Below are 22,238 nucleotides of genomic sequence, written 5' to 3'. Positions count from 1 at the left end.
GGTGGAATACATTGCACACTCGCCTCAGGGCAAGTTTGTTTATTATTAGCATCATTACACCTACCTCATCTTTGGAGAATGCAATTATGTAGGAGAGCTTCTTTCCCCAGCCAGTTTCATAGAGAAGAGGCTTATCACAGACATTTTCACAAGGATCACAGTGAAGCCATCTTTTCTGAGATGAAGAATATACTTCAGTCCACACATGATCTATGTAACAAAGGCCAAGAATAAACAATGAATTATAAAGACAGAGCCTCTATTCTAATCTTGCAGAACATTGTAACTTCTTCCAATTTGTTAAATGAAGGAACAGGTGAAAGAACATGTTTTCTGTTCATCTACATTTAGAAAGGTTACCAAAGCTTCCTCCTTCTTAGGACCACAGTCCCTTACATTCAGCTAAAGATTCTGAAGTCAGTCATCTGACCTTACTTGCAGAACTGTACTTCATCTCATCAGGCAAGACAGGAAATTGAATGTATATTGTCTTTGTTAGCTGACCTGTGTAATTACACGCACTGCCTGATGGCTAATATGATCTGAGAAACATAAAACACATAACCTCCTTTTGCACAGGTTTGTATTAAGGTTACAATACTCCAGAATACTGATACCTGTATAGTCCCAGACATATCTTGCTTCAAACCCTACAGCTCTGCAGCACAGTGTAAAACAGTTGGCCCACTCGCCACAGCGTCCACGTCTGGTTTCCAGAAGTTTTTCAGGGTTGTTATACCTACAGGAGAAAAACAAAACACAACAAGAACAACTGAAAACATGTCACCTTTCAGAAATCTTTACATCGTGTTCTGATGATCTTAACAGACTTCAGTACTGACCAGTCCAGAGAAGATAATGGAAATAATTGCTGTACTGCACAAAATATGTCTGAACAGAATGCTACCTCAACTCACATGACTCCATCATATGTTTACAGCAGCACTGAAATGAATCTGCTTTTTTAAGTTTTCAAAATTGATTCAGACATCTTAAAATGTGACTTTAGTACGCTGGTGCTTTTAACAGTTGCCAAAAGTATAAATAAATTGTATATTTGCTCTCCTGCTACAGATTCAGCAAAAGTTGTGCATTACACTGTGATTTGCTACAGAAGTGAAGTTTCCCCTGCAGTAACAAAACCCTACCTAAATATTGTTGCCAATATGAACATATTTTATTTAGAAGCTGTACTTCATCAAATTAACACTAAAAAACCCCAACCAAGCCAGACAAGTATTCAGAACAAGTCCACATAAGAGAAAGCACATACTGTTCTTAAAAATCTCTGATCTTGTAGAGAAATTGCAGGTTCATCCATCATTCTATCATGTTACTTAGAACAGCTTCTTTGCTTTCTGAACTAACAACTTCTCACCTGTTCACAAAATGCACAAATGCAAAGCTGTTTCTTGAAAAAAAAAAAAAAGACAGCAAATCTCCATATGCTCACCTTGGGAATCTATTACAGAGCTGACACTGGTTGCAGTAATGGTTTTCCACTCGACTGGCATCCCACCTTAGATCATCATCAGTAGGCAACAGGTAGTCACTTTTAGGCTCTGTCTGTCCACCACACCTACTGCAAGGAAGACTATTTACCCAACAAAAAAAGGAAGTCTTAAACCAGTCCAAAAGCTCCAACAATAAGAAGTCCTCTTCATTCACATGTGCACCTGTAAAATTTATACAACGCACAGTTAGTTCAAATGGAAAAGTAATTTAGTTGAACTTGACAGTGCCTATGCAAATCAGCATCTCGGGGCCTTTATATATTTTTATGTACTTCTAAAATAAAAAAATTGTATTAAAAAGCTTCATATATTACTTAAACATACAAAAAAGAAAATCTAAATTGTCAGGGCTGAGTAAGCTCAAACATAAGAACAAAAAACTGCAGTCCTATATACTACAGCTAGAATGCGAATAAGAAATTGCTCAGAAAAACAAGTCAGATTTACATTTAAGCCTGGTGAAGTTCCTCATGCCTTTCATGCTCTTCCAGGACTTTGGAAGAGAGAGTTAATTCTTTCTCTGCCCTGAAACATTATTTTCCTATCTTAGCTATTAAAGTAGGAATAACAATTGCTTTGATTTCAAAATCCCAAAGAACCAGACACTGGCAGCAGTCTAAACAACCAGGTGTACAGGCTTTCTAAAAACACAGCTTAATTATTGTAGAACACATGTATACACCATGCAAGCAAATTGAGTTTGTTCTAATTTCAGCAAATAAACACCTTTCTCAGCTCATCCAAGGTAGACATGGGAGGTCTTTAATTTTCTACTCTAGCTGATTTCACCACATCAGACTCTTTTTCCTGTTCACAACAGGTGTTAGAATCTACTCACACACTGTCACTGTTCTGACACCTGGAAACAGCCCCATTTTACCTAAATAACAAACCTAAAAGTCCAGTTTTTCAAGGGAGACCCACCCCTTTAAACTCATTAGAATCCTTAAATGTACATCCTGTTCCAATGCCCAGAGAGATACTCTTCCTTCTCAGATACATAAACGTTCCAGTAATTCCTCCTATTAACTTCATCATCTAGGCCACACTGCAATCATAGGTATTACTGCCTGGTTATTTTTATGCACTACAGCTTTATTCTAGTCACAGCGCAGACAGGTTTGACTAATGAATATTAACATACAAAATAAATTTGTAAAAATGCTGCTTAAAGGAAGTTGAAAGCACCTGCACTAAATTTATGCACTAGCTCCTTTCTCAGGATGATGAAAAAAGACTAACATGAGTGTTTAAGCTCAATTCACATCTTGCTCTTAAGCTGTAGCCATCTTTGGTACAAAAGACTCTGTAGGAACACTAACACTATTAAACACACATTGCCAAGATCATGAAGTGCATGGGAAGAGATCATCTGGTAATCAAAGCAAGAACACCTGACTTCTAATTATAGTAAACTTTTTGTTTTTACTCATGTGTGTGAAAAACCTTTGTGCTCACTCAGAGAAGGGCTTACTGCTTACAAAATGGATATGCTTGTATATTCAAACTTTTTGCTAAAAGCTGAATGAGAAGATTTCAAGCACAAGCCATACTCTCTTTTCCTGGATAACAACATTCAAACTAGAACCCATCTTTGAAAATATGACTGCTATGATATAAACATTTTTCTCTTGATTTGCAAAATATATCCTTTATAAAACCATTACACGGAAAAATGATAAATGTGATTTATTTGAGCAGAAAACAGTTGGCTGTAATACACAACTATTTTTGACTGTTCAGTCCATCTTTCTAATGAAATGTGGTAAAATGAAATAGTAAAATCAAAGCTCTACTTCTGATCAAATGACTATTATCTTTCTAGTATAGTCTTTATGAGCCAAAAATCTTATTATGTGTTGCAAGGCCTATCCTAAAAACAAGTGTCCCGTAGCACTAACTATTTATTCCCACAGGTGGCATTCTTAATGCAGCAGGACAGAAACCAAAGAAGCTGAAAGCCAATTACCCAAACATCTCATACACAATCCATTCCAAAACAAATGTTTCTATAAAGTTCTTGAAAAATGCTTTCAAGCTGTCACAATCTGAAACAGCGGAATTCCATCCCTTCCCCTTGATTTGTATCTAAATTAAGGTCTGGAAGCCATTTTGACTAGATCAGCCTGATGGTTTGGGAAGAAACACCCAGAATCCTACCCTCCCCCTTCCTTCCCCTTTTTAAACAATGTGCACAGTCGTATTAGAACAGAGTCTAAGAGCTAGGCTTGTTCTTTAGTTTTTTCCCTTATAAAGAAATTTAATAGTTGTAATTTATTACTGCTAAGTCTCTTTTCCCCATTGTACTGTCCCATGCTGCTGAATGAGAATGCTCTGTATTTGTTCACGTGGTTTCTTACTTCCCAGTACAGTTTTATAAATGAAGGAAAATTACTAAGAAAATCCATTGCCAAAAAGTTCCTTCATGTCAAAGGCACAATTACATATTACCGTGTGGCCGTATGAGACACCACAAAGTAATTTATAAAAAAAAAAAAACATGTGAAGAGATCATTTTTGGTTTGCAAACCAACAGCACTTCTATAAAGTTAGCAGAATTGCTTGAAACAGTCTTCTATCAAAGATTCACAGTGAAAAGGATTTTTCTGTTTAAATATGGCCTTGGAATGGAATTAATAAATTAATATTTATCCTATAGAAGTAACATTTCACTATATTACTGAAACAAATCTAAAATCATCACCTGAAAATAGAAATACGTCATTTTAACTGTCAAAAACTTCATACATTCAAAATAAATTTGCATTTATGAAGAAAACATAAATTTCAGACACTGATGCCACAAGTATTTACGCCTACATTTCATATCTAGCTCCATGAGGATGGCATGCGAATAACCCTACTCACTTAAGCATTAGCAAGGAAAGTTATCATTTGTTTGTATAAGGTTGCATCTTGGAAAGATCTCATTCAAAATCTCACCAGTATCACTTTAAAAAAGAGAAGCAGTACTTAAAAATTTTGTTCTGAATTTAGAACTGTAGTACGTGCAGGAAAACTGCACTCTGAGAATTTCAAAACAATGACTACTTGAACCAGAATCTCCCCTCCTCTTGTTGGAGCTATTTCACTCGAGAGTCAAGGAATGCAACATTTGTTTCCCCAGCACTGCTTTCTACTAATTCAGAAATTAGGAGTCCAAAATTTCTACATAAAAGCAGTAGAAGATGGATGACAGAAACAAAAATAAGAGGAGAGAGCAGTAAATCAGGAAGAAGGCAATTCCAATTTAGAAACAGCTTTTGGAACCTGCAGACATATGACCAAATACACACAGCCAATGTATAGTACGTTTGAAAGAACATTTCTACTTTCATATACACTTTAACTTGGGAGTATTACCTTTGTCCAGTCTTGTAGCTTGTGCTAGCTTTTTCTGAGCCTTCCTTTTCAATTCCTGGAGGGGAATTGCAGCTAATGCTTTCTGCTGAACAGAAGGATCCTCGTACATCAATACAAGATCCTCAAATTTTGTTTGAAGTGTTTTCAAGATATTTGCAGCCTGCAAAAGGATTTTCAGTCACAAGATGATTCATGAACTTTCAGGCAGAATAACCAAGGTCTCCTATTTTAGTTTAAGTCAGTCATAATTCTATGCTCATATTTACATTATATATTTATTTACAGGTAAAATGTTTACTTGCAAAGATATTAACAAAAATTGAAGACACTACCACTCAAACTGTAAAGCCAGTCTTGTCATCTCTGAGCATTCTGAATGGTGTCTTAAGTGTACTAACTCAGGGAGAAAACTGGTTTTAAAGACACCACTGATGGGAAAGTTTTTGGACTTATTTCTCTCCCCCACCTCATCCCTTCATCTTTTTTTTGGACACCTTTTACTCAAAATCCAAAAAAATACATGTAATCACTTTCATTTTCTGGACACTACTACACTGGTTTGTAGAACTATATTATTGATGAATTCTGCTTATTACTTTTTATTCATGAATGCTGTCTGTTTCTACTTCCTTCTTTATAGATCAACTCTGACACAGATTTGAATAGACAGCCCAGTGACCACACACTGAACAGTCTGTTTCAGGAGCAACTGGATGTAAGAACTAGGTTTCTTCAGTCAGTTATCCTGTCACCTAGCGGCACGTTGCACCCAATAAGGTACTCGCATAGATACTAAAACTAACAGCTGAAGTTAAAAATAATTAAGTTGGTAACAGAGCAAACTATTTATTCCCATTTAAGAGAGAACAATACAGAAAGCAAAATGGGATTTTGAAAGTAAGAGCCTGGCATATTTTTGGAGGAAGCCTGTGGCACTGCTAAATTACCTTTTCTCTATTGCTGCATCATGTTTCAGCCTTCAGCCTTGTTAACTATCATCTTAATTTAATGAAAAAGGCAACACTTCCCTGAGAGGCTGGCAGCAAATGCAATATAATACACACAGGTGTGAGAACCCTTCAGAAGATAACTTCTTTTAAAGAAGCACTTAAATTACAAGTGATTGTTTTGATGCTGTGCAGTATTGCAGGATCAGTCCTTAATTTCCATAACTGATAACCCAGAACAGAGCTGGTTTTGCTCCTCCTGGAGCTCATCAGCTGTAGGTAACTGGTTTAACATCATAAAGTCCATTGTGTCCAGATTCACTTTAATGCAAGTTGAAAGAAATAAATAAGGGACATTAGAGATGGCCAAAGGCTTAAAGACCTTCATGTTCTGTCAGTTTCCTGAAAAGGTACGCAGGGATATTGCTCAGCACAGCAGGAAGTCACCTGGATTCTTTGACAACTCCGGTTTCTGAGGCAAACACCATCAGTGTTACAGTAGTGCTTAACTGGCTTCATGAAAGCCACTTTATGGAGCATTACGCAAACATTTAGTCTTAGAGGTGTGGTGAACCTCACTGCAGTTCTAAGTTTGGATACACCTTTCCTCCTGTAATCGCTGTGCCATTCAGGAAGGGATCACAATCCATCCACCAGAATTAACAACTAGCCAGAACTCTCCCCAAAATCTCAAGAATATTCTATGACAAGAAATGCAGAAGAAATCAATGAGGCAAATTAATGATGGGCTAGAACTGCGCATTTAGGAATATTCCTGTTCTTTCAAGTAAGTCATTTTTCCCTGCACTTACCAGGCCTCCCATGAATGACAGGTGAAACACACAGGCAAGAAAAAATGCTTGCAATACAGAAACAACTCTGTATCTCTCTGACATCTGTCAGCAGCGCATACAATAGTAATACAACTATAACTCTGCAGCGTACTCACTGAAAAACAAACTCCCCACTGCTGCGCAAGCAATACGGCCAAGTCACTGCCAGACTTCCTTCCAATCAATTCAGACTATACAGACCAAATTCAATGGCTCAGAGACCTATCAGTAGAGTTCCCTGCAGAGATCAGCTAAATACAGAATTCTAACCGAGCGCAAACATTGCATTACCAATGTCTCTAAATAGTAATAAGCTTGGTTCCACCACCCAGGCATGGAAGCATGGAAAATTAATAGTTTCAGAGAAATGGATCCACAACTCTGATGGCTACTGTAGGTTGGGGCAGAATAACTAGAAATTAAAAGGATTAACCTCAGAATACATTCTGTCAACTTGAAATCCGCAACGTTTTTGTCATCACAAGATCAACTTTTAAAGCTTCCTGTACTAAGCCGCACAGCAGCAGCAAGTCACTCTACAAGTTTCATTATCACTTCCACCATGGTTGCCGAAGTGACTGAAATAGTAAAAATCTAGAGGCAGGCCAAAAAAACCAACCCAGAAACCTCCAAACAAAGTAAAATAAATACAGTCAGTATATTTTAGAGGCAACTACTGCCACGCTAACTTAATTAGCTTAAACATCTCAACACAACATGCCTACAACAGTACCTTTCCCAAAGGACATTTTGGGTGATGATGGGTCATTTAGTGCTCTCTAGCCCCAAAAGCCATCACTTCAAACAATGCTTTGCCATTTCTCATTCGCTGACTTGGGCAGGCATTGGGAAGAAACAGTACGTCATAATTCATATCCAACAATATACTGATAATATAATTTAAAACAGGCAAACTGTGTTTAAGGATGCACAGGAAGTGAGCTTTTGGAAGGACTCATCTTACACCAACTTTGAGACCAAAGCAAGATTGGTTCTAGGAAGAAAAACTCTCCAGAAAGTTAAACCAAAACATCCTTAAAAGCTTCTATCAAAAGACATAATTTAATTTTTCAAAGCTATACGAGGTGCTGAGTCTTCTCCCATCAGGCCAGTTAACATCAGATGAAAGGACTCTGCTCTGTCTTGATCAGGAACTTCACCTCAACCTCTTAGACAAAGGAAACTCAGCCTAAATAACTATAAATTTGACCTTATCTGGCTAAATTCCTGTTTTTAATGACAGGCACATGTGAAAAAAGAAAGCCCTCCTCACAGGCTACACACAGAGGTCATAATGCATGAACCAAGACACCAACAATTACAAACATTACAGTTATGCTCCCATTCTTCTGCCGGCTCTCAAAAGCCAAATATAACCCTAGTCTTAGCTTCCCATTCTTCCCCTTTTTCCCCATCTTGCTGCTCCCTTTCAATACATATCAGCTTTTTTTCATGACACCCTATCAATAGAAATTTATGGACATCTTCAACAAAACCTCTTGCTAATATTCCGTTTATGGCATGTTTCATGCTTAAGTTGCATGTAAACTGAAGAAAACACTCAAAAACCTTCAGAAACCACTGGGGTGGGAAAAAAGTCTAGTCCAACCTTCTTAAAGCAAGATTAGCTATGAGGTCAGACCAAGCTGCTCTAGGCTCAACCATGTGCTTATTTAGTGACTACTCAGTTTCTCTGAGCAACCTGTCCTAAAAGTTAACACTTCTCCAATCTTATATGCAAGACTAATAATGAGTCTATGAAGTTTTCAGGTTATAATTACCATTTCAAGAGATTGCACGAGTGATGTTTCTGGTTGCTGACGGGCAGGGGCAAGAACAGAGTCAACAGGTCTTGAAGGCCGTGGTGCAGCTGTCTGAGTGCTGCTGACAGTTTCAGAGGATCCTGATCTGTAGATCTGGTTTGACTCATTCAGTCTGCTACTCCTCTCTCCAGCAATTAAGTCTCTGATTTTACGTAGCTGCTCAATCGAAGCTTCCTTAGGGAAAACCAGGTGAGTTTCTCCCTAAAATTTAGACAAATGAATTCAGCAGTTAATGCAGGTCTAAGCTAGTCAATGATCTGTAGCTATAGCTAGCAGTTTACTGGAAGTCAGCATGCTAAGGCTTGGCAGGATTCAGCTTTTTAGATTCGATCCATTATGGTAGAAGCTTGAAGCCTCTCACAGCTTCAGAAGCCTACCAGATCAAGAACCTATAGACAATCTAGAGAAAGAGGGCTCATAACAACATGCTTTTGTTAGTAACTTATTTTGCAGAGCCATTCATGGACTGTGTAGTTATGGTTTGGCACAGAAAGCAGCAACAACCAAAATGAACAATTAATGCTCAGTTCTCACAGCACAGCAGCAAAATGCTGGGCAACACAGGAAGACATCCAATGTTGAAGGAAGAAGCCCCTAGAATGGCCTCTGCTGGAAATTCTCTTACATACTGGTATCTTTTAGGTCTGAATTTTAAGTTTTCCGATATGAAATATTACTCTTATTGAAACCAGTACCTAGGTTGATTTCTGGGTTTTATTTTTGACTGTAATATGATTACTGGTAACATAACAAGAGATCAGTAATTATGACAGAATCAAATATCTGTGCACTTAACATAAAGAAATAGGTTACTAAAAACATGAATATCCTAGAGCATTCATCCTTTAACAGTTTCAGTTTCTACCACTGCAGCACTTCTATTTATTAAGCTGATTTGTTTACCTACAATTACTTCAGGTCACATATCACTGCAGATGCAGACTTCGTGTTAACACTTAAAATCACCACAAAACTAAATGGAACGTATCAATCCATTAGCAAGCAGAAACACGAGAAGGAACAGTATTAGCCATGCAGTTGAGGAGAAGTTTGTGATCTCTGGCTTTGACTGACACAATAACCAGAAATAAGACTGAGCCAACACACTCTCAGAGACCTGCCCAAGTACTTCTGCAGCTACACTGCCCACCTTCTGGCTTAAATAGACCATTAAAAGTCTCCTGAGCACCAGCGTGAGAGTAAATCCACAGACCGTTTCTCCCTCTGCAGTCACCACCTCTTTCAGCATACTTTTAATTTAAAAATTACAGTAATTAACTTTAGCCAAAGGGAAGGCAGAGGTCTCATGACAGCTGGACCTAAGTAACATAATGTACATACACATACAGAAGTGTGGCATCAAACAGAAAAATGAAAGCAAATCAAGAGCAAGAGCTTTGCATGGTTAAACGACAACCCAGCTTTCCAGTAATTACAAAATCTGCTTCTAGTTTAACAAGCTTTGGCAGTTTAAGTTCCACCAAGACAGAGACCACTTGAGAATACAAAGCAATCTTTGAAATACATCTCTCTGACTGCAAGAGAGTCAAGACTCACTCAACACTATTTTAGGATACCATTTCATAACTTTTAAAAATGGGTTTTGAAGGACTCACCCTCCTACTACTACTTGAACAGTCAGTCTATTGCCCTTCACTGCTGTCATGACAACACCAGTACTTGTGCAGCTGCACTGTGAATTGGCTGAAAAACATTTCTGGTTTTGTTCTAGAAGATTTAATTTTAATCAGATCAGTTTTCTGTATCTAAATCACTATGGGGCCCTACTGATAGCAGGAACAAGAAGAAGAATAGGGCTTTAATTATTTTTTTTTCTCTCTTTCAAATGGCAGTTTCAACACTCATTTATACTGTCTGATGTTCACCTAACAGTGAATTGCTAGAAAGAGAAGGGGTTTTCACTCTGCTTCCCACCACTGCCTTTGTGCCAGCATGGATATGTATCCAGCCACTCAGGAAACCAGCAGCGTGCCTGAGCACCAGAAAAAAAATCTTGTTATGAATTAGGGTAGCTCTAGCTCCACCATTTTTCTGAAGCAGCCACATCTAAATTTTCTGCTGGTTAGCTACAGATATTTGTAGCCAAGGACTGAAAAAAAACACCAACTGCCCTAAAATCTACTGCCTTATAAAACCTAAAATTTTACATTTTACTGTGTAAATTGATGAAGACACCAGAAGTTACTAAATTATACTCACCTCTTGAAACCCCATCTCAAATAGACATTCAACTGCTCCTCTGACAGGTAACAGCCTTGTGGAAAATGCTGGATTTCCAATCCGAATTAATCTGTATTTTTCTTCATATGGATTCCTGAAGAAATTGAAAGTTGTAATTATGTTTGCAAATTAAGTGAACACTTAAAAGCTGGGTAACTACACTATGAATGATTTTTTAAGTTTAGTTTCATTTACATCTCTTAGGTGAAACCTACATAAAACTTTAACTTAATAAATGTCCTTTTGTATTTAACTGTAAGAGTTACCAACTGGTGCTAAATTTTAGCTTGCAACCTATGATCATGAATTCATGTTCTGTAGTCCTACCCAGCAGAGCTAAGTCTGTAGAGACACTCAGAGACAACTTCGCATCCTGGTGCATTCTAATTGAACCCCTCAGCTTGATGCTCGATGGCTTTAGTCCCGCCACGGAAGCTGTGCTGAACTGCCTGGTACATGAGTGAAACGACTGGAGTCTCTGTGCTACTTCTCAGTTCCCCTTTCCTCTTTCAACACTTTTAAAAGCCTTCTTCTCTTGCCTCTTTCTTCGAAAGGAGTCAGCCCAGGACTCGCCATTCTCTGTCACGCAGCAGCTTCTACAAGAGCTTGACAAGCCCGATATAGACAGGGAGGGGCAGCCCATATACCTCGAGCTACTGGAAGACATCAAGGTCAATCACACGTACTGGTGTGTATGTGCACCCTACAGAGCCACCTCGCAGAAATTCAGCTATAATTATCTCTTGGTACCGACCTTGCGAAGTCAGAAGCAAAGCGCAAGGGAAAAATAGAGTAAGAAAAAATGAAGTTAAAATGAAGTAAAAATGAAGTTAAAGTGAAGTTTAAACTAAGTCAAATTACTTGCGATGCATCCACTTGTTTTTAGGTAGTTGAATATCCACCTAAGGTGGAGAATCAGGAACAACGCATGATTCTGTGGTTAATATACAAACTCCTAAACTTACAAAGCCAACCAGCAATAAATGAAGACATAGAAATCCAGAACACTACACCTCTAGGTAAGCAACACTGATTTCAAAATGACGACAAGAACACGCGAGACGCTTCTGAACTCCAGCATTATACAACAGAAGCGAAGGCGCCGCGCGGAGCCAGGGAGCGGCCGGCGGGACCCTGCGGCACCGCCCGCGGACCGAAGACGGCGACCCCGCTCACCGGAGGATGTTGTCCGCGTAGGTGAGAAGCAGCCGCGAGGCCTCCAGGAAGATCTCTCGCCTGTTCTGGCACAGCTCGCTCACGGCGGGGGAGCCCAGCGACGACGAGAGCCCCAGGGCGGCCGCCATCGCCCCTCGCTCTCCGCGCCCTCAGCCACGCCGCGCCGCCCGTCCCGGCGCTGCGCCACGCGCACGCGCGGTGGAGCCCCGAGGTCCCCGCCCTCAGCCGGGCAGGGCCGCCCGCCCCCGAACGCATGCGCAGTAGGAGGGGTGAGGTCACCGCCGGCAGCCCCCGCGCCCACAGACGGCGGGTGGGGGGGCCTTAAAGGGCCCGAGCGGGTTTAATTCCTTACCCCGCACCCCCTGGGCAGCCGGACCTGCCGGTCACACGGGGCTCTCGGTGTCCCAAAGTAGGTTCTTTCTCCCGGTGTGCGAGGGGCCAATCCACGCGCAGAGTCGAGGTATTTGATTTATTTACAAATCTCTGCAGAAAGGGGTGCACAAGGCCAGCACGATGACTACCAAAATTTTCACTACTTACATATTTTAGCAAACAAAGGCATCAATGTTCCTTGGCTACAAGTTGTACAGTTCTCTTATTAATTAGCATTCTATCTTCTACTGGTTAAATGATTCCCTTACTTCTTATGCTGATTAGTCCACATGGTCATTTTTTTCTCTTGAGTCGATGGTTGCAAACTCCCCCTGCCAGGATTACCTTTTACCCAGTCAGAGCTGATTCCAACACAGATGCTGAGCTGCCTTTGCTAGTTTCTTCCTTCGGAGTTCTGCAAAACGTCCTTGTGTCCAATAAATTCTGCACTCTTTGTGCCCACTGTCAGTGGTACATCCTTCTTCCCAAGCTTTGTAAATCTCCCTTGAGGTGTGAGATCATTGAAACATGTGGAGCTCCAACAAAGCAATTCTGTCAACATGCAATTTGTCTTTCTAACACCTGGACATTACTTAGAGCTTGATTAACCTTTCTGGTTGATTTGGCTTGAAAGTATACAAAGATCAAACATCAAAGAATGTAATTTCTTAAGAAAATGTTTACCTAGTCCATATTTTGCAACATCGGGAGCCCCGTGGCAGGCAGTAACATCATCGAGGATACAAATCCCCTTTTGTAGTGCCCTGGTTTGACAGTACTGAGGGTGCCATACCTTCAGGCTCAGCTGGGTTGCCTGAGCAGGAATGTCACCGTAGTGACTTGGCCCTGCCACGACACCTGCCTGGCAATACCCGAAGTCTGTCCCAGGGAAGCAAAAAAACCCTGGTCTTCTTCTAGACATCTGGTTTGTGCTACTAGTGAAAGAACTGTGGTGAAGAACCTTGGACACAAAGGCCTGTGGAGATTTGCTTTATTAGGAATGAAGATTTAAGGCGTTCCAGGCAAGAGAGGTCTTTAAAATGCAAGCTGACTTCTGATTTCGTAGCTGATATTACCCTATGGCTCTGCTGCCTGCTTCTGACAGGTCACAGCTCAGCTTCTATGACTTTTAAAAATGGTGGTACATATCCCTCACAAAAGCTGAGATTTAACACAGGACAATTCACTTTTGCTGAGATTACATTTATTATTCCTACTAGCATAGTTAAAAAGTTACTATTTCAGCCCTCAGGGTGATGGAACTGGTACCAAAGTAATAAAATTTTAATTTAAAATTATGCCATGTTCCTTGCCTGCTGCTTCAGCTTTTAACTTCCTTTTCATGTGTTTCATCTAGGCATGTGACTCTCAGTGCTGGTTACCCTAGGAAATGTAAAGATTAACTGTATTGCTATACATGTAACATAAATATGTAATGCATCTCAGTATGGCATTTATAAACGATGCTTTGGAAATGCTCATAGAAAAGCAGTGTGGAAAATTTAGAAAACCAAGTGCTGACTTCCAACAAACTGCTAACACATTAAATGCCCAAGGAATTATATTTCTAAATTAAAAACAGACTCTTCATTTAAAAAAATATTGTGCACAAATGTTTACTTTTTCATTATTAAATATTGCATTTCTCTTCTTTCTGGTTTTTTTCCCCTTTTTTCTGCAGTACGTGCTTCATTGCTGTGCTACAGTTTGCATTTATAAGTAGCTGTGATTGGAGGTAATAAACATTACTGTGTTGTGTGGGGGTAAATTTATTTCAGTTTTCTTAATGCTATATAATAAAATTATGTAAAGGTATCATCCAACAGGTAAACCCACAATGTAATTAATTCATGTCCCTGTTGATGAGACTTTGACAAACATTTTATGCTCTGCCATGGTCTTCGTGTATTTTAAGTAAGGAACCACTGTCTTAAGTTAACTTAGTTGTTCCTACACATCATCCTCAGGCATAGATAGCGGCTTCATCTTAGTTCAGGTCATCCACTAAAGTTTCTGCATCTGGAAGCAGCAAAAACAAATAGTTATCTCTCTGCACCGGTGCTGTTGGCATATTTGTACATGTATTTGTAAGACACTCCTGTAAAGCCAGTGATCATTTAGTCTTTGTTTACCTCCATCTCCTCCAGCAGCAGTTCAGCATCCATGAGGAAGAAAATGCTTTCAGGGAATCATTTAGGTTGGAAAAGACCTTTAATATCATCGAATCCAGCCCTGCCAAGCCCACCACCAAACCATGTCCCTAAGTACCATATCTACACCATCATTTAAATACCTCCAGCAATGGTGACTCAAACACCTCCCTGGGCAGCCTCTTTCAATGCTTGACAATGCTTTCAGTGCACAAATTATCTAATCTAACCTTCTCTGGCGCAACTTGAGGCTCTGTCCTCTTGTCCTGTCACTCCTTACCTGGCAGAAGAGCACGACCCCCACCGCACTACAACGCGCTGTCCGGGGGTTGTAGTGGGCGATAAGATCTTGCCTACTACTACACCGGAGTGTTGGTTTGAAGGTTTTTACGGATATTTTTTTACTCTTCCTTTGCGTGATTTAAACACGTGGCTTGAGCAGGAAATTATTTCACCGCATTTTCCGCGGTGCTGAGCTATTTACACGATCACGCTGGCCGCCCGCCTACCCCGGCGGCCGCGGGGCGGGGCCAGGCGGGAGGAAGCGCCGCTGGGCCGCGCGTACCCGCACACCTCTTTCTTTCCCCCCGCGCCTGCAGAGTGGTGCGGCCTCGCGCCGTCGGAACGGGAGAGGGAGGCAGAGCGAACCATCGCGGAGAGGGGGGGAAGCGCGGCCGGCGGAGGTACCGCTGAGGGCCGGGGCGCAGGGAAGCGGAGGTTTTTAGCATGGGCCGGCGGGAGACGCTGCCCCTAGCGGGGCGGGCCGGGCCGGCAATGGCGGCGTGGGGCAGTCCCGTGGCGCTGGGGTTTGACTCCTGGTTTAGACTTTAAAAGTAGCCGTTGCCCTTGAAACTCCTGGGAGTGTCCGGTAGCTCTTGTTGACGGGGGGAAATTACCCTGCGCCTGGTTTTCCCGCACAGCAGGTATCGGGCGTTGTTGGGTCGGACAGGACGGCTCGGCACCGGGTGACGGCATTTCAGTAGAGGCTGCGTGGGGCTGCTGGACGATCTGCCTTACAGAGCTCTGCAGTCATATTGTATGTGTATATTGATATATGGATGTATGCACACACATAAAATATGTTAATCTTATACGTTATTATATGTATGTGTAATAATATATATAAAATACGTTATCTTACATATATGTTATGCAATGCATATCATATATATCGTCTTTAAAACGTATATGTTATACATTATACTCTATGCATATGACTGCAGAGCTCTGTTTTATATTCTATATTATATATAGACTAATATTAATTATATATTTATATATGTAACATACATTATATAATACTTAATATTACATATTACATATAATATATCTTTTTATATACATATACACACACATACACTACATCTTTTCTAGAGTCCAGGCTAAGTGGCTTAAAAAACTGAAATGGCAAATTTGGCTCAGAATTTAAAGTAGGCTTCTTTAAAAACACTTTTGTTATAATTAATTTTAATAATTACATAAAATATGTATAAAATATAATCTGTGATTACTTATTATTTTTATTCCCCATCCCAGGAAGTGTTCTTGGCCAGGCTGGATGTGGGTCTCTGCAGCCTGGTCTAGTGAAAGGTGTCCCTGCCCATGGCAGGGGTCATTGGAATGAGATGATCTTTAGGGTTCCTTTCAACCCGGGCCTTTCCATGGTTCCATGACATTTTTTAATAACGCTGCTGTGCACTTGTACTGCCACAGGTCTGAGTATTTTAGCAGGAGTGCATTAGCCCAGCAGCCCCTTATGGTCCTCATACAGCTCTGTATATTTTACCAAAGAGCTGGGGATGCCAAGTTGTCCTTTGTACGAGGCAAAAAGCAGGCAACCTGTTGAAGCCTGTGTCGTACATGTTGGCAGTGCTGTGCTGCAGCTTCTGCCCTGCTCCAGCATGTCAGATAGGTGCAATCAGACTGGCTCTGGACCTGGCAGTGGCCAAGGCAAGGAACTACAGCACAGTACAGCAGCATCACTGCTTGGCATGGTCCTCTCGTCCAGCCTCAAGTACTTGTGCTCAGGAGAGGCCTTCTGCCATTACTTGCTGTGTCTTTTGTTATGCGAGGTCTGGTGGTGTTGCCTTCAACGGAGGTAGTGCTGTGGTAGGAGGTAGTGCTGTGGTAAATCTTGCTCAAGCTACTTGAGATACTGTCCCCTAACGGTGTGATAACCCAAGACTGATAAAGGGTAGGTGGAGGTGGAAAGATAAGGAGTCTTGTCCAAGTTGTGTAATTACATCGGTAGCAGAAACAAGACGAGTTTATTGACTTCTGTTTGAGGTTTCCAGACTGTTCTGTCTGATATGAAGGTTGAGATGACAGTATCCTCAACTTGGTAATGGTAGGACATACACTTTCAGGTGATCACACACTTTTTCCCTTAGAAAAATGAAGCTGTTAATGCTCATTGTTTCTACCTCCAGCCAACTGGCGGTTAAAGCTCCAGGGGAAATTTTGCAGCAAAACCAGAGAGTGCTTCACAGTCCACAGTGGTGCAAAGTCATATTCATCAGCAGCTTAATCTAGAAGAGCCCACTAAAGACATTGCTAAAGTGAATGTGTTTCTGTGCCATTATCTGCTGTAACTCATAGTATTCCTCTTTACAGGCATGGAAACTATATCCCTTTCTTCAGGGTTGAAAATAGGCTGTTATGTATAAAGCAGGTTATTAATTTAATGTTCTTGGAATGTTTTCCACAATGGCTGCTTTATTGTTGTATTTGTCTTTCCCCACCCCCTCCACCCCACTCCAGTTACAGGAATGTGCTTGATTATTGCCACCATGTTCTCCCAGTGCTCACAGGATCTGTTAAAGATTGCAAATCTTCATCTCCGGAGTCTGAATTTAAATCTACATTTACAAAACCACAGAAGGGCTTTCAGCAAGTCACTGCCTGCATGTCGAAGGAAAGTAGTTGTTACAGGTATTGGCTTAGTGTCCCCTCTTGGTGTGGGGACTCAGTTTGTGTGGAAGCACCTTCTGGAAGGAGGCAGTGGGATTACATCACTAGATGGGGAAGAATATGCAGGCATCCCGTGTAGAGTGGCTGCTTGTGTGCCAAGGGGAAGCAAGGAGGGTGAGTTCAGTGAAGAAGGCTTTGTGTCGAAGTCAGAGATCAAATCCATGAGTTCTGCCACTGTGATGGCCATCGGTGCAGCAGAGCTCGCAATGAAGGACTCCGGCTGGTCTCCCCAGTCTGAACAGGATCGCTTAACTGCTGGTGTGGCAATTGGGATGGGAATGGTTCCACTGGAAGAAATTTCTGACACAGCTGCCTTATTTAAAACAAAGGGTTACAATAAGGTCAGCCCATTTTTTGTCCCCAAGATTTTAGTCAATATGGCAGCAGGCCATGTCAGCATTAAATACCAACTGAAAGGGCCAAATCATGCTGTGTCAACTGCTTGTACCACAGGTGCACATGCAGTTGGAGACTCCTTTAGATTCATTGCTGCTGGTGATGCTGATGTCATGCTGGCTGGAGGGACTGAGGCTTGCATTAGTCCTTTGTCTTTGGCTGGATTTGCAAGAGCCCGGGCCCTCAGCACGAGTTTTAACTCGAGCCCTAAAGCAGCCTGTCGGCCGTTTGATTTGCAGAGGGAGGGGTTTGTAATGGGAGAGGGTGCTGCTGTGCTGGTCTTGGAAGAGTATGGACATGCTGTACAAAGAGGTGCTAGGATCTATGCAGAAGTTTTAGGTTATGGACTGTCCGGTGATGCTTGCCACATAACAGCACCTAACCCAGAGGGAGATGGTGCATTCAGGTAAGAACTCTATGTTGATTATAATGGCTACTTCATATGTTAGTTATAGTGGTTGTGTTTGTATCTGTCATTGTATACTTTTATAGAGAAAGGTGGTTCAATCTTGAATTAATATTCCAAAAGCTTGAAAATTTGAAAACTGAAAGAGCTTCTGGTAACATTGTGCCTCAATTCTCTTTTTTTAGTAGTAAGGTGAAGGCCATTTCTTGATAGAGTGAGCCTTTTTCCATAGAGCTATGAAAACTTTCTCTATGTGAAAACACTTTGCCTTTGGTGCATACAGCTGTTCACATGAGTCTCGATGGAAACATCTTCTTAAGATGTTTGTGGTGAGATAGAATCTTTCCAGGTTCTCCTTCACCCTTTGTCCATCAAGAAGATAGACCCCCTTACAAAAGCTAGGAATTTTTGTTGCAAGGGATCTCAGGTGATGAAAGCTGTAGAGCACTCAGAGGATGTAGTTTGTTAGAATACTGAATACTTAATTTGGATGCAGCTAAGAGTGTTGGTGAAGGGGCATAGCAGAAATACACTTTAGTACTGTTTAGGGAGGTGGTAAAGCTTCATCACTGTTTATCTCATCAAAACCAGTTCACAGGTAGATGATACTCATCTAATCATTATTGACCTAATTAAATTGTGAGCTAAATTACATGTGTAAGTTGGTGAGCATTGTGTAGGCTGAGTACTATTGCCGGCACTGGAATCTTTACTAAAGATTTAGTTTGCCTTATTCTGAATGTATGTGAATATTTAGTACCAAAATTCAATATAGCACTGCACAAGTAGATCAAACTTCTGCATGGTATTGTAAAGCTGTGTTTGCATCTTTATAAGGTTAACAGATTTTTCTAGAAGTGTAAATATACCATGTTTCCATCGATGCTCTTTGAGTCATATTTAATTGTTTTGCAGACTTAGGTGTGAGATGAGTAATCAGGAGTGTCTTATCTCATATTTTCAGACTTGTTTACCCTTGAGATGATATGGCAATACATTGTAATAGAATTTTTGTGTATTTTATGATTGCAGTAGCATATAAATTAAATTCACAGTAGGAAGAGTTGAAAGTTAATCTGGGTATCTCAGGAATGTTGAGCTTTTCCACCCTTGAGATGAGATAATACATTTTAATACTGTCTTCAAGCCAGTATTTTGTTCCTGCAGTGGTATATGGATTAAATCTGGAATATATGTGCTTATCTTACTTTTCTGTAGGAATTTTATTTGCCACATCAAAAAAAATCAGAGGAATATATTTTTTGTCATCTTCTAATAACTACTTCTGTTGGAGGCTAAATATGTATGTTGGAATAAACCAGCAGGAAAGGAGAGGCAAAGCCAGACTCAGAAGTGTGGATATAAAGAGTGTCCTACACAAGTAATCTGGTATCTTCTTAAGTGAATATGTTCATTGCAGATAATGTATTTAACTAAATTAATGTATCTCATAGTTATCAGTAACCTCTTTACCTGAATATTGGCTCATTATCTAGTGACAGTGAGCGTCAGTGGTCTCCACCCTAAGCTAAGCTGGATGCTTCTAAGGGTAGAAGGCCGTAGTAGAGACATTTAAATTTGTCCAGAAACCTGTACTATCCTTTTTTGAGCTTCCTTTTACTTCCTTATTTTTCATAAATTTCAAAAGAGTCAGTGGTCTTTTACTCATAGGTGCTATGTTAAGTTGTTATGTGCAAGGAGAGATGTCTGATTCATCTTCTTCTTTGAGGGAAATCTATGAGAAAATCGCAATATGGAACTGTGTTGATCCTTCCATGGTTTTAATAAAAAAGCATGTTTTATAGATGCAGTCACAGTGCACAAGTCATCAGGAGTCAAATGAAACATACCATGTCAGGGTAAAAGAGTGTGACTTTCAGTAAATTTCATTATAAAATGAAATATAGGAATTTGTGCTATCTCCTTGACACTTTCTAGTCTCTGGAAAGCATGCAAAAGAAGCTCATGTGGAGAATGACTGCAGATGTTTTCTTTCATTTCTCAGTATTTTTGTTGGGGAGAGCATATCTAAATTTTTCTAATAATATCGGTAGTTATTTCTCTCTCAAACATTTTCAAATTTTACATTGAAAAGGGTGTTCGATACATTAATGTAGTCTGTAGAGATTGACTGTCATATCTTCTTTTCTTCTTTGTATTTTTCCTAGTTGTGGAATTTTTAAGAGCAAGTCTGATTTTATAGTGGGCCTCACTTTTCTCTTCCTCTGGTACCTAATGTAGATGCTAATGTGCTTAGATGAGTTAGCCTCTTGTCATTTACATCTCTGCTAGAGCAGATTTTCACACTTGATAAACATTTTAAAAACAACCTATACTTTTTCTTTTGGTTTGTACATTTGACAAAAATATATTGGGCAAATCAGCATTCTCTTGTCTTTCTTTCCTTAGGTGCATGTCTGCAGCAATAAAAGATTCTGGGATCAAACCTGAAGATGTAACATATGTCAATGCACATGCAACTTCTACACCTCTAGGAGATGCTGCTGAGAATCAAGCAATCAAGAGACTTTTTAAAGATCACTCACGTAATATTGCAGTTTCCTCAACAAAAGGAGCAACGGGACATCTCTTGGGGGCTGCAGGAGCTATTGAAGCAGCTTTTACTGCACTGTCCTGCTACCATGGAATTTTGCCACCTACTCTAAACTTACAGAAAACAGAGGCAGAGTTTGATCTCAATTATGTTCCATTGACAGCTCAGGAGTGGAAAACTGACAAACGGCGTATAGCACTCACAAATTCATTTGGCTTTGGTGGCACTAATGCAACTCTGTGCTTTGCAAGTGTTTAACTTACGCTAAGAATGTTGTGAAAAAATGGCACCAACGATGGTTTTCTGTACTTCTCTCCCTGGTGTGTACTGTAATCTTTTCTCAGCTTTGAGAGTTGCTCATTTGATACATAAGAACTTTATTCAGCCTAACATTTACACCAGTAATTCTTTCAGAAAGAGGGAACTTCTTTTACTCATTTTAATAAAAATAAATAAAAGATCTGTTCTTTGTGTGATGAAGAAGCTTTTGTTCTTGACTAGAGCAGGAGACATGGTCAAACTACGTTAGAATAAATTTTTCTATGCATATGACAAAGAAATTGTTTGGAAGCGTTTATACAAAAGAGAGGCTGGCTAACAAGCTAGGACTCCACAGTTGATGAATTAACTGCATGGTGATACATGGTTTATGACTGAGCTCCCCTTTGTTACCCACTCCATATAGAATTCTGCTTTTTTTCTCACGGTAAATTGTCTCAAATATCATAGGTTTATGTACATTCTTCCACACAGGTGATATTCAGGGGACAATAATATAGACATTCATGTCGGGCACTGGTTCATTTTCTTTTTGTCTTTATTCATTTCCATTTGTTGTGTTTCCTCATTAGCCATGGGGTTACAGTGAAGGATGCATACAGCATGACCTGTACATCTTCCATGTGGCACAGGGATAGAATTAGTAGGTCATGACCTGTTTTGCTCTGAAATTTTGTTCAAGCATAGTAAGGTAGATATTCAAGTATGGCACTGAAGATTTGAAAAATAGTTATACAGAAAGGAATAAGTATCTTGGGAAGTATGTGGTTTTTCTGCCAAAATGGAAAAGTAGAACTAGCAAAATTTGTTAAATAAGGTCTCTTAGGAAAAAAAAATGTCTTCAAGAAATAAATCTGAGAGAACAGGAACACTATACCTAAAGCTAACATATTGATGAGGATGTAGTTTTGCAAAGAAAAAATAAAGGACTTAGTCTATTCCTTCTGGCACCAGAAGCATCTTAGCCAAATAGTGGCTTGATTGATAGTGCAAATGTGGGTGAAGTTTGATATTCCCATCGGTGGGTTAGTTCATTAAAAGACTTTTCACCAGTGTTCTTTTTGAAATTGTCAGTCTTTGCCTTTGACCTGTGTAAGTGGAGGGGAAGTAACTTGCTAGATTTAAAATAAATGACATAAAAAGTAGCTGCACTTGTAAGTAAATTTCATTCTGGAATGAGCTTACTAATGGGCTATCATGAGGCTGAGCTGTAC

General features: G+C 40.2%; 2 protein-coding genes and 1 long non-coding RNA gene across 8 annotated transcripts in view; 1 reads left to right on the top strand and 2 right to left on the bottom strand.

The window, feature by feature from the left end:
* NGLY1 (N-glycanase 1) overlaps positions 1–12,090 on the bottom strand; it is a 37,378-nt gene extending 25,288 nt beyond the window's left edge. Inside the window, exons 1-7 of one of the 2 annotated variants that reach the window (XM_048301792.1) lie at positions 11,898–12,090; positions 10,701–10,815; positions 8,439–8,681; positions 4,878–5,049; positions 1,454–1,676; positions 618–739; positions 65–210 (exon numbers count right to left, since the gene is read on the bottom strand). In XM_048301792.1, coding sequence (XP_048157749.1) covers positions 65–210; positions 618–739; positions 1,454–1,676; positions 4,878–5,049; positions 8,439–8,681; positions 10,701–10,815; positions 11,898–12,025 — 1,149 coding nt within the window. In that variant the 5' untranslated portion in view covers positions 12,026–12,090. The remainder of the gene's footprint in view (positions 1–64; positions 211–617; positions 740–1,453; positions 1,677–4,877; positions 5,050–8,438; positions 8,682–10,700; positions 10,816–11,897) is intronic. The other variant, XM_048301800.1, reaches the window with a different exon arrangement.
* A 1,154-nt stretch (positions 12,091–13,244) lies between these two features.
* LOC125325064 lies at positions 13,245–14,928 on the bottom strand. The gene is made up of 2 exons (XR_007203191.1): positions 14,700–14,928; positions 13,245–14,288 (listed from the first exon to the last, which is right to left on the bottom strand). It is a non-coding gene; the product is annotated as an uncharacterized LOC125325064 (long non-coding RNA).
* A 6-nt stretch (positions 14,929–14,934) lies between these two features.
* OXSM (3-oxoacyl-ACP synthase, mitochondrial) lies at positions 14,935–21,221 on the top strand. Of its 5 annotated transcripts, none has more exons than XM_048301754.1 (3): positions 14,935–15,102; positions 17,186–18,191; positions 20,601–21,221. In XM_048301754.1, the coding sequence occupies exons 2-3, from the start codon at positions 17,188–17,190 to the stop codon at positions 21,001–21,003; spliced, it is 1,407 nt and encodes a 468-aa protein (XP_048157711.1). In that variant the 5' UTR covers positions 14,935–15,102; positions 17,186–17,187; the 3' UTR covers positions 21,004–21,221. The 5 variants fall into 5 exon arrangements, with proteins under 5 accessions (XP_048157711.1, XP_048157685.1, XP_048157701.1 ...); XM_048301728.1 differs by having other exon boundaries at positions 17,180–18,191; XM_048301744.1 differs by lacking the exon at positions 14,935–15,102 and adding an exon at positions 15,117–15,342.
* The last annotated feature ends 1,017 nt before the right edge of the window (positions 21,222–22,238 follow it).

This window comes from Corvus hawaiiensis, chromosome 1, assembly GCF_020740725.1.
Source record: "Corvus hawaiiensis isolate bCorHaw1 chromosome 1, bCorHaw1.pri.cur, whole genome shotgun sequence".
NCBI lineage: Eukaryota > Metazoa > Chordata > Aves > Passeriformes > Corvidae > Corvus > Corvus hawaiiensis.
The sequence above is the reverse complement of the archived record's forward strand: the minus strand, read 5'-3'. Positions and strand labels throughout refer to the sequence as shown.

Excerpts from the sequence above, each read along its gene's own strand:
- OXSM (XM_048301754.1), top strand. The coding sequence starts at position 17,188 with ATGTGCTTGATTATTGCCACCATGTTCTCCCAGTGCTCACAGGATCTG. Across the intron at positions 18,192-20,600 it reads GAGGGAGATGGTGCATTCAG|GTGCATGTCTGCAGCAATAA; the intron begins GTAAGAACTCTA and ends TTCTTTCCTTAG.